Source organism: Erythranthe guttata, chromosome 13, assembly GCF_056151865.1.
Source record: "Erythranthe guttata isolate IM_541 chromosome 13, IM_541, whole genome shotgun sequence".
In the NCBI taxonomy this organism is placed as follows: domain Eukaryota; kingdom Viridiplantae; phylum Streptophyta; class Magnoliopsida; order Lamiales; family Phrymaceae; genus Erythranthe; species Erythranthe guttata.
The window spans coordinates 721,488-732,978 of record NC_142545.1 but is presented as its reverse complement, the minus strand read 5'-3'; the positions used below and the strand labels follow the sequence as shown (position 1 = coordinate 732,978).

At 37.8% G+C, this 11,491-nt stretch overlaps 4 protein-coding genes across 5 annotated transcripts; 2 read left to right on the top strand and 2 right to left on the bottom strand.

Moving 5' to 3' along the window:
• Positions 1-64: 64 nt before the first annotated feature.
• LOC148765561 (pectinesterase inhibitor-like) lies at positions 65-613 on the bottom strand. Its single transcript, XM_088811775.1, has one exon. The coding sequence runs from the start codon at positions 611-613 to the stop codon at positions 65-67; it is 549 nt and encodes a 182-aa protein (XP_088667901.1).
• A 561-nt stretch (positions 614-1,174) lies between these two features.
• On the bottom strand, positions 1,175-2,758 carry LOC105951869 (anthocyanidin 3-O-glucosyltransferase 2). The gene has a single exon (XM_012975328.2). It carries the CDS (start codon positions 2,698-2,700, stop codon positions 1,246-1,248), a length of 1,455 nt encoding a protein of 484 aa, XP_012830782.1. The 5' UTR covers positions 2,701-2,758; the 3' UTR covers positions 1,175-1,245.
• A 1,663-nt stretch (positions 2,759-4,421) lies between these two features.
• Positions 4,422-7,260, top strand: LOC105951972 (WD repeat-containing protein 26 homolog). 2 transcript variants are annotated; one of them, XM_012975462.2, is made up of 6 exons: positions 4,422-4,640; positions 4,931-5,511; positions 5,604-5,705; positions 5,944-6,579; positions 6,665-6,858; positions 6,946-7,260. In XM_012975462.2, the coding sequence occupies exons 2-6, from the start codon at positions 4,957-4,959 to the stop codon at positions 6,992-6,994; spliced, it is 1,536 nt and encodes a 511-aa protein (XP_012830916.2). In that variant the 5' UTR covers positions 4,422-4,640; positions 4,931-4,956; the 3' UTR covers positions 6,995-7,260. The 2 variants fall into 2 exon arrangements, with proteins under 2 accessions (XP_012830916.2, XP_088667763.1); XM_088811637.1 differs by lacking the exon at positions 4,422-4,640 and having other exon boundaries at positions 4,909-5,511; positions 6,946-7,129.
• Positions 7,261-8,488: 1,228 nt separating this feature from the next.
• LOC105951971 (WD repeat-containing protein 26 homolog) lies at positions 8,489-11,340 on the top strand. Its single transcript, XM_012975461.2, has 6 exons — positions 8,489-8,719; positions 9,014-9,585; positions 9,809-9,910; positions 10,097-10,723; positions 10,824-11,017; positions 11,102-11,340. The coding sequence occupies exons 2-6, from the start codon at positions 9,028-9,030 to the stop codon at positions 11,151-11,153; spliced, it is 1,533 nt and encodes a 510-aa protein (XP_012830915.2). The 5' UTR covers positions 8,489-8,719; positions 9,014-9,027; the 3' UTR covers positions 11,154-11,340.
• Positions 11,341-11,491: the final 151 nt, after the last annotated feature.

The following is an 11,491-nucleotide window of genomic DNA, read 5'->3' as shown; positions in this document are numbered from 1 at the left end:
TTTATTTTATTACATGCTTATGCGCATCATAGTTTTCGAGCCTCGAGGTGAGTCGCGGACACGGTCACTTCTTATGTAAATTGTCCGTCATAGCCTTGACTATGCTAAGAAGAAATTTGACGTCCTCGATTTTGTTCTTCAAATGTGCACGATCACTTGATCCCCTATGGAACAATTTAATCTCGCAGCTTTTATTCTCTTCAAATGCATTTTTCACTCGATCAACGAAACCCGATTTCACGTTACTCTTAGCAATTACTTCGAGGTCTCGAATAATATCGTTATAACTTTTCGAGCAAAAATTATATATATTTTTGGATCGAGAATCATGTGTCGCCTTAGCTAGGGAGTTCAGCTCCGAAAGGAGTTTCTTGACATGGGTAGAAGCTAAATTGATCGAGATTTGAGCAAGCCCTTTTGCATCTGCATTTATAATCCGATGGTCGGATTTCAAGAGTTTGAAGCAACGGTCGGGATTGCTCGTTTTGGAGCATATATGTTTTATTTGTGCATCGGTCACTTTAAGGCCAAGTGATAGTGGTGAAATTGAGATGAAGATGATGGATAGAAGAATCAATGACATAGAGGAAGAAGTACTATGAAATATAGCCATGTCTTTAATTTGTTCTTTATTGCAATTTAATTTGTTGTTTCTTGCAATTTTTTGGAGGGGATAGAAGAATATAGAAGAATGTCTTTAATTTGTTCTTTAATATATAGGAGATATGCATGAAGCCAATTTTATATGATAGTAGTTTTGAGTTAATATTTAAATCAAGTTTTTTTTTTATGATATTCTTTTTTTGGGAATTGGTTTATTAGATTATTGGGAATTGGTTTATTAGGCATAAGAACATTATATTGTTATATAATAATTATGCATTGTTCATAAACTCAACTAGAAATAATAAGTACAATAAGACATAGAAATGAAGGGGGTAAAAAAAGAAGAAAATTATCATAATGGATATCTCTTAAAGTTCTTGAGGTGGAATTGCAACATGGCGCTCATGAACTGAGCCGACTCGATAAATTTTGAGTTCGATCTTTCTGACGAGTTCAAGCCCATCTGTAAGTGTTTATGAGGCTCGCAAAGGGGCTTCATATGATTACGAAATGCGTAAAAGAAATCGTTTTTTCTTATGGTTTTCAAGCTATTATACGAGAGTGTAAGTTTAATCAGTGCAACAAAGAAAACATCATCATCAATCATCATTTTGAATTTAATATAGATATGGATACAAGTTAATTATCCATGATATCTGCAATCAAATCACCCAAGAAGTTGTAAGAAGACCCTCCTTCCATCAAAGCAATTCTACTCTTCTCCTTCAACACTTCAACCCTAACCCTAGCCTCGTTCTCCGGGTCCATCAACCGTCCGATCGCCCCCTCGATGACATCAGCCGACACAATCACACCGTTTATCTTCCTATAGTCCATCTTAACATCAACACCCACGCCAATCTCCTCCACCAACTGGAACGCATTCGCCTGCTCGACGGCCAGGGGCCACGCCGCAATCGGGACCCCACGAGAAACACTCTCCAGAACCGAATTCCAACCGCAGTGCGAAACAAACCCCCCCACCGCACGATGTGACAAAATCGCCATTTGTGGGGCCCATGCGATCACCCGCCCGATCCCGACCGTCCGTTCCAGGAACCCTTCGGGCAGTACCTCCCGGGGATCCTCGTACTCCCCGGGACACCCCAATAATTCCTTTACGGGAGGCTTTCGTAGGGCCCACAAGAAAGCTCGCCCGCTCCTCTCTAACGCCAATGCAATCTCCTTCAGTTGATCACACACCTCGAAATAACCGCTACTACCGAAGCAGAGAAAAACGACAGACGAGTCGGGCTGCTCGTCGAGCCACCCGATGATCTCGTCGTATTTCTTATGATCGCCGTCGATTTCTCGATCTTGCATTGTAATCAACGGGCCCACGGGATAAACGGGCGGGATTTTCTCGTCTTTTTCACCGGAAAACGACAAAATTGCGTGGGGCTCGAGTTCGAGAAATGTGTTGACTATGAAACCTTTCGCTTGTCTCGACTTCCTCATGAGGCCGAGGAATCCACTCGTGTGCCCTAATACTAACTCCGGCAAGAGTTTTGCCGGAAAAGGGGCGGCGTATGTCGGAGCGGATATCGTAACCGATGAATCCTCGTACTCCGACAGGTCCTGGTTGCGATGGTCGTTGAGTTCTTGGAGATGGAACATTAACCCTAGGATTGCTGCACCGGCCGAAATGTAAAGAAGGTAACTCGGTACCTCAAACTCAGTGGCCAAATCCATCATCGAAATGCAAACCATGTCAATTATAAAAAAGCCAGCACATCTCGAATTCTTCTTCTTCTCCTCCGTTAAAATATCCGAAACGGCGTTTCGGACGAAGCCCTTTTGGCTCTCGATGAACGGGATCATGAAAGTCGCTGGAGATTTCAGCAACTCGGCGGAGACGGACTCGTTTTCCGGCATGTGGACGAAGTTTATACGAGAGTGTACTGAGTTAGTACTGTTGTACATGTTGATGTAGGAACTGATCTTCGTGTCGAACGGCATCTTTATGACGAGGACCGTGATGGAGAGGCGTCGGTCTCGATCGGAGAGGAGCTTTGCCGCCTTCACCGCCGCCACGAGGTGGCTCATTACAGGGAAAGGAATGAAAATCAGGCTTGCCTTTTGCTCCATAGACATTTTTATGAGCACAATTGATGAGAAATTTCATGAATGTAATTATAAGTTATAAGTTATAAGTTATAAGTTTATAAGTTGTAAGTTATAACTAACGGTTAGCTTATATTAATTAGTTGACTTAAAAAAAAATTGGGGGAAGTGAATTTAAGAGACTTAAATTGAAACCTAACTAATCTTTAGCTTCATGAAAGATTGGGTTGAGAGAGACTTTTAACTAATAATAAGTATTAAATAGTAATTAAGTATTTTTTTTTCTCCGGATAGCATTTATTTTATTTTAGTTAAATAATACAAATAAATGAAATATAAAATGCCCATGATATCACTCATGAAACTCCTTTAACTTTAGAAATTATGAATTAAATTGGTATTTTAATTTTTAGGGGAGCAAAAATGCATTCAAGATATTAATTTTCTTTGCCTATTAATTACTCCCATTAATTAAACTTGTCTAAAATTTGAGCCCAAAATCTATAATAATCTTGTCTTTGATTAAAGTCTTTTTAGTTAAATGCTTTGATTGCTTATATAATGAGCCAAAACAAAATAAACAAAAGCAAATAATAGATATGCCTAACTTTCTTATTACATCATTTGTTTCTATTCTTTTACCCATCATCATATTCATATCAATCTCACCATTACCATCCATTGGTCATAAAATCACAGATCTAGAAATCAAAAAGTTATGCTCGAAAACGAGCAATCCCGATAACTGCTACAAACTCCTAAAATCGGACCACCGAACGACAAACATAGACGAAAAGGGGCTTGTTCAAGTTTCGATTGATTTAGCTTCTAAAGTGGCCAATAAAATCCATTGGGAGCTCGAATCCGAGGCTAAGGCAACAAATGATTCCCGATCGAAAAATGTGTACAATGTGTGCTCGAAGAATTATAACAATATCATTCGTGACCTTCGACTTTCTAAAAATAACCTTAAATCGGGTGTTGCTCGAGTGAAGAACATATCGGAAGAAATCGAGAGGTGTAAGAAGGCGTTTAGTGGAGCATCCGCACGAATCAAGAAGACGAATGAGGCTGCATTTGGTTTTGTTCTTAGTATTGTAAGGATTATGTTGGATAATTTTGTAAAGAGGTATTAAGTTATATATGAAATTAATCATATGTAATGAAATAAGTGGCTTCTTGTGAGAATATTATTTCAAGGTGTTATTTTCTTTATCTTCTTGAATATAATAAAAACTTCCGTGATTTATATTTATTTTTATTTTATTTTCTGGCATAATATTTATTTACGATTGTTGTTAGGTTAATTACACTATCAATCGCTCCCAAGATTATTCGATGTTCATTATTATTACTAGCAATTCTCCCCATGCGATGCACAAAAATGCATAAATACACAAAATTTAAATATATAATAATTAAATTGTATTAACAAATAAATTGATTGATTTCTGTAAAAGAGAGAGAAAAAAATATATATGTCACTTACCCTCTCAAATCCATGTACTGAGCTAAAAAAATGTAAAAAGACTGAATTAACCTTAGAAAATGGTGGGAAATAGGTAATTATTATCCTTGGGATGCAACCTGCCTAATTAATATTAATTTGTGGGTTAAGATGTTATGTTTTATTGTTAAGGGTGGACTATGCAAATACGATCATAGTTTAGGGTCCAAAATATAATTTAGCCTTTCTTTTTTGATATAAATGTAGTACAGTAGTGAGTAGTCAGTACTCAGTACACACTCATATTTTTCCTTTGGAGGGAAAAAACAGTTTCAGCTTCAAACTCAAAAACAGCTTCATAAAATTCAACTTTTCGAATCCCAATTTCATTTTCTTTTTCTCCATTAATTTCTTCACATTCGCTGTCGATTTGTTTCAAGAATCGCACACACAATTTATTGTTGTTCTCTGAAGATTTTGGAAAATTCTGGAATTATCAGCCGGTTGAAGTCTAATTACGCAGGTCGGAAATCGATTCCCTTAATCTTCTTTACGGCGTTGTTTGATTTATAAATTACTGTGTTTTAGTTTGTTTGCGATTTTGATTTCTGAATTTGATTCTATCGAAGCTTAATTGAGTAGCATGTGTTCCAAAAATGTTTGCGATTTTGGGTATTTCAGATTTGGGGAAGAATTGTTTTCGTGGATCTGCCCTAATAAATCAATTTGTGCATTTTTGTTCATTATTCTGTATGGAACTGTATCTTGTAACTCAAAGATTCAGCACTTAAATTGAGGTGTATTTCATGGCAGGTGATTGTACAAGGGTCAGTTGCTCCATGGATTTGCCCTCTACATCATCTCAAGGGGGTGGCAATGAAGTTGTTCGTTCGAAAGCTATTAAGAGAACTAAACTCGTTCGAGGTATAAAGAGTCTGTTATATTCATTCGGCTATGATAGGAAAGGGAAGAGTCTCGAGAAAGGTCCCGGAATAGAGTTGCATAAAGAACTAGTAGATTTGTTTATCGAACAAATAATTGATCGTAAATGTGATGAAAGTCAATCTACACTGCTTGATATTTGTAAAGATGCTGACAAGAAATCCTTGCTTATATTGGAGCGAAAATTTTACGAACTTTTATCTGATGACAAAGTCATAGAAGCTTGTAAGACTCTCGGGCTCGAGATCGCTCCACTTGATAACAGTGATGAAATAACTCGTGAGCACTCTACTCTGATTATATCTCCATCCGAGAATTTATGCGGTCAAGAATCGGGAACCAGGTCTCGAAAGAGAGTATTAAAGAATTTAGGAAATCTGTTTCTCCCAAAAAAATCATTGAAGCCTAATCATCCACTTGTAAAAGGCAAGGTTCCGTATAAAACTGTACAGGTGATTTTACTTAGTGATCTTTTTCGGTAGAAAGATATTATCCCGTCACTTATGTATTGATCTCTCTTTTGGTTTTTTTTTGGGTATTATAGACATTAATGAGTCACGGGCCGGGTGAAGTGTGGTTCACGCAATTTTCTCACTGTGGGAGATACTTGGCTGCTACCAGTGGCAATGATGTGAACATCTGGGAGGTAATGCGGCTTCTTTTTTCAAACTTATCTGTTAAATGTTATTTACAATTAATATGTACTCGTCTTCAAATTTACTGTGTTTAGTGTTCACATCATATTTCATATATTTCATATTTAACTTTCGACTGCGTACCGTTTTTCAACTCATATTGTTTGAAATCATTATGCTCTGTTATACGAAGCTTTACTTAACCGTCTTCCCTTTTGTTGTTTGTTTTTGCGTGTGTGTGTGTTGTAGTTTCGGGAGTCTGGCGAGATTACGCGTCTGAATCCATTAGTGGGCCACGTCCAACCTGTGTCGTATATTACATGGAGAATATCCAATGATTTTCAACTTCTGACCTGTGGTGTAGAGGAGAATGTGAAGCGGTGGAAAATTTCTCCCACAGGAGACGTCTTCTGTCTCCACACGTATCGAAAAGAGAATCTTGGTACAGTCTCGTGCGTGTGGGACCGAAATGGGGAGAGTATATTCGCAGGTCTTAATAACGGCAGTATTATCAAGTGGAATCTAGAAGGAGAAGAGGTTGGATTATGGGACGGCACTAGGACCACGATGATTGCTGACCTGGCAATCACTCTTGACGGGAGTGAGCTCATAACTACCTGTGAGTACGATACGATACTTTTCTTCCGATGGGAAGACGAGGCCGAGAGATTCATCTACGAAGATGCCGATATAGTTTCGTTTTCAATGTCGGAAGATGGTCGTTATTTGCTTGTTTGCTTGGCCGATGAAAGAATTAATCTGTGGGACATACGAGGTGAAAATCCGTGGTGGGTGATGACTTACGAGGGGTATAGATGTAATAGATACGTTGTGAGGGCTTGTTTTTGTGGACAGTTTATTGCCAGTGGAAGCGAGGACTCCATGGTATGTATATTATCAATTCATTAAAAGTTTCCGTAATTTTTATTCACAGAACCGAGTGACCGGTTATATGTATGTATATGTATAGGTACACATATGGTGTACGGTAACGGGAAGGCAGATTAGTCAGTTTGTTGGTCATTCGGGCACTGTGAACTGTGTGAGCTGGAATCCAGCTCGTCCACTTATGCTGGCTTCTGGAGGTGACGATCATATCGTACAAGCATGGGATTTTGATCCCTACGATTATCTGAGTGCTTTGGCAAGAGAATTTGATTTCTGGTGAGTAATAATCTGTTCTTTCGACGCAATTTATTATGTTTTTACCAGTGAAATCGCTTTGAAACTTTCCCTTGACCTGATATACAGGAGTCTGGTGCAATTCAATCAAAGGAGGAATGAAGAGATGGATCAATAAGACAAGAAAACTACACTCTTTTGCAGTTGTTTCATATGTACAGTTTTTTTTTTTCAATTAATGTTAGAGGAATGTGATGACTTTTGAATGGGTGAAACTAATTTGGTTCTATGAAGTTTGTAAAATTCTTGACCATGACACTGAGTCGAAATTAGCCGGGGTCAACGAGCCGTGGACCTAGAACCGAGTTCATACCGATTAAGGGTTGAATATCGGTTTTTCTATTTTTTTTTGGGAATTGAAAAACTAACTCCGTTCCAAACAAATTCAAGAAAATCGGAAATTGGAACAGAAAAACACTTAATTCCAAAATTGGAAATTTCGGATCGAAAATAGGCGAAATTCGGAATTTCCAAATTCTAGTCACGTACAATGTAAATTGTGCAATAATCGGAAATTGGAATCTAATATATTCTTTTTTTAGTTCGAAGAAACTTTCGAATTTCAGATTCAGATTGAAAAACTATTTGCATAATCGGAAATATTTGGATCAGAATCGATGGAATGAGACAACCACGTGTCCTCCTCGGATTGGCTGCAACCAATTTGACCTAGCCAACTAACAGACTCAAAGAAATAGCGCTGTATAACCCCACACGACGTCGTTTATGGCATCGTTACACTAAACAAACAATAATCAAGACCACAACATTAAATTCTGACGTTGCAACAAATTTAACTCAGTAGAGTTTTATTAAATTAATATATCAAAAGAAAAAAAAAATAGTTTCTGAAATAATGTGAAAAGACAATTATAGAGCATGCATGCTGTCTATTAATCTACTCACTTTATTTCCGCCCTCCTCCTTCTCCGTCGAGGTGGAGAGTTGTCGCCCTCAAAGGAGTAGGTACAGTTCGGAGAGATTGATCGAGGAGGAAGATAGAGATGTGGTTTCGTTTTGTTTATCGGACAATGGTGATTTTTTTCTCGTTAGTGTGTCGAACGAAGAGCTTCATTTATGGAATATAGGGCTCAAAAAACCCATAATGACGATGAAGTTCAAAGGGCATAAACGTCAACTTTCTCGTTGTGATCAGGTCTTACTTTGGTGGAACGGGACAAGTGTTTGACACCATAAAAAAGATTCATAGTTAAAGAAGATGGTTGTAATATTACCCAAATATGAGGAAAGTTATCGTAATTTGACATTACCTCAGGCTGGCTGTAGTTTACCATAGTCATTAAATAACCATTTTGGCATAGATTTAGTCAAACATGGAAAAACAAAAACTATGACATTTACCCTCTCAAATCCATGTGTTGGGATAAAAAAAATGGAAAAGGACTATATTAACCTTAGAAGTTGGTGAAATATAGGTGTTTTTTTTAACCTTGGGATGCAACTTGCCTAATTAATATTAATTGTTGGGTCAAGATGTCATTTGTGATTTCTTAAGGGTGGAATATGCAAAGACGGTCATAGTTTAGGGTCCAAAATACAATTTGGCCTTTCTTTTTTAATATAAATAAACGTAGTACAGTAGTGAGTACTCAGTAGACGCTCATATTTTTCCTTTGGAGGGAAAAAACAGTTTCAGCTTCAAACTGAAAAACAGCTTTATCAAAATTCAACTTTTTGAATCGCAATTTCATTTTCTTTTTTCTCCATTAATTTCTTCAAATTCGCTATCGATTTGCTTCAAGAATCGCACGCACAATCGCAGTTCTCTGAAGATTTTGGAAAATTCTGGAATTATCAGCCGGTTGAAGTTCTAATTACGCAGGTCGGAAATTGATTCTCTTAATCTTCTTTCTTTACGGCGTCGTTTGGTTTATAATTTATTGTGTTTTAGTTTGTTTGCGATTTTGATTTCTGAATTTGATCTATAGAAGCTTAATTGAGTAGCATGGGTTCCAAAAATGTTTGCGATTTTGGGTATTTCAGATTTGGGGAAGAATTGTTTTCGTGATTTTGCCCTAATAAATCAATTTGTGCATTTCTGTTCATTATTCTGTACGGAAATGTATCTTAATTCCTCAAAGATTCCTTTTCAAGAGAGATTGTTACTTCGTGGCAGGTGATTGTTACTCCATGGATTTGCCCTCTACATCATCTCAAGGGGGTGGCAATGAAGTTGTTCGTTCGAACATGGTTCTTAAGAAAAATAAACTCGTTCGAGGTATAAAGAGGCTGTTATATTCGTTCGGCTGTGATAGGGAAGGGAAGAGTCTAGAGAAAGGGCCCGGAATAGAGTTGCATAAAGAACGAGTAGATTTGTTTATCGAGCAAATACTCGATGGTAAATGGGATGAAAGTCTATCTACACTTCGTGATATTGGTAAAAAATATGTTGACAAGATATCCTTGCTTATATTGGAGCACAAATTTTACGAACTGTTATCTGGAGACAAAGTCATAGAAGCTAGTAAGACTCTTAGGTACGAGATCGCTCCACTTGAGAACAGTGATGAAATAACTCGTAAGCTCTCTGCTTTGATTTTATCTCCATCCCAGAATTTATGCGGTCAAGAATCGGGACTCTGGTTTCGTAGTAGAGTATTAGAGGATTTGGAAAATCTGCTTCTCACTACAAAATCATTGAAGTTTAATCATCAACGTGGAAAAGACGAGGTTCCTTATAATACACAGGTGATTTTACATACATGACTGTCAACTAATATATTTTGTAAGTTCTTAATATCGATACATATCCGAGAATCTACTATAGTAGTGATTTCTTATGTGTAATGCCTTTAAAAGTTCAACTCGTGTATGCCTTCGTTATGTGTATATTCTGTCTTTTTCGGTAGAAAGATATTATCCCGTCACTAATGTATTGATCTCTCTTTTGGGGTTTTTTTTGGTATTATAGACATTAAAGAGTTCCGGGCAGGGTGAAGTGTGGTCCATGCAATTTTCTGACTGTGGGCAATATTTGGCTGCCACCAGTGGTAATCGTGTGAATATGTGGGAGGTAATGCGGCTTCTTTTTTAAACTTATCCGGTAAACGTTATTTCAGATGAAGTAGAATCAGTGATTTTGTCTATTGTTGTACTGAAATATGAAACTTTACTTAACCGTTTTCCTTTTTGTTTTCTTTTTTCTTTTTTTTTTTTCTTTTTTGTGTGTGTGTGTGTGTGTGTGTGTGTGTGTGTGTAGTTTCGGGAGTCCGGCTCGATTGTGCCTTGGAGTACATTAGTGGGTCACATACAACCAGTCTCGTATATTACATGGAGAAGCAATGCTCTTCAACTTCTGACCTGTGGTGTAGAGGAGAACGTGAGGCGGTGGAACACTTCTCGCACAGGAATCTGTCTCCACACGTACCGAAGAGAGAATCTTGGCACAGTCTCGTGTGCGTGGGCCCCAGATGGGGAGAGTATATTCGCTGGTCTTAATAACGGCAGTATTGTCATGTGGAATCTACAAGGAGAAGAGCTTCGAATTTGGGAAGGCAGTAGAACCACAAGGATTGCTGACCTGGCGATCGCTCGTGGCAGTGGGGAGCTCATAACTACCTGTAATTACCGTACGATACGTTTCTTCGGATGGGAGACCGGCGCCGAGAGATTCATCAACGAAGATGCCGATATAGTTTCGTTTTCAGTGTCGGAAGATGGTTTTTATCTGCTTGTTAGCTTGGCCAATGAAACAATTGATCTGTGGGACATACGACCTGAAAATCCCGGGTTGTTGAAGACTTTCGAGGGGCATAAACGTAAAAGATACGTTGTGAGGGCTTGTTTTTGTGGACTGTTTATTGCTAGTGGAAGCGAGGACTCCAAGGTATATGTATATTATTAATTCATTAAAAGTTTCTGTAATTTTTTTTTTAATACACAGAATGAGTGACCGGTTTTTATATGTACGGGTTTTATATGTATAGGTATACGTGTGGCATAGGGGAACGGGAAGGCTGGTTGGTGTGTTTGTTGGTCATTCGGACACTGTGAACTGTGTGAGCTGGAATCGAGCTCGTCATCTTATGCTGGTTTCTGGAAGTGACGATCGTATCGTAAAAGGCTGGGATGTTCTTGAGACCACGTACTCTACTGTTTTGATAAGAGAACGTGATTACCTGTGAGTTGTAATCTCAATTTATTTCAACACAATTTTATTATATATTTGATGAAATCTCTTTGAAATTTTCCCTTTACCTGACAGGGTGCTGCAAGTGAGGCAATTGATTGAAATGATGAATCAATTGCAGATTTAAATCACATGAAGTTGTGTCTGGAAAAAGGAAGAGATGAGTATACATTCAATCATATGTTGTTTCATATGTGGATTTTCTTGATTAGTTGTATAGTTTGTTTACACTTTTGCTATTTTTTTTTCTTTTTTCTTTTGTAAATTGAATTCTACACATTGGAAATTGACAGTATTTCTTTCCAATTTACACACACTGTCTCTACAATTTTTTTTTTTTTTTATTTCTCAAAGTGTGTCTCTAGTCTAGGGATGTAAATCGGAAGGATCTGATCGAAGTTAACACATTTGGAAAAACCCCAATTTTTATACGGAAGTGAAACACTAATTCCATTCCAAACAAAT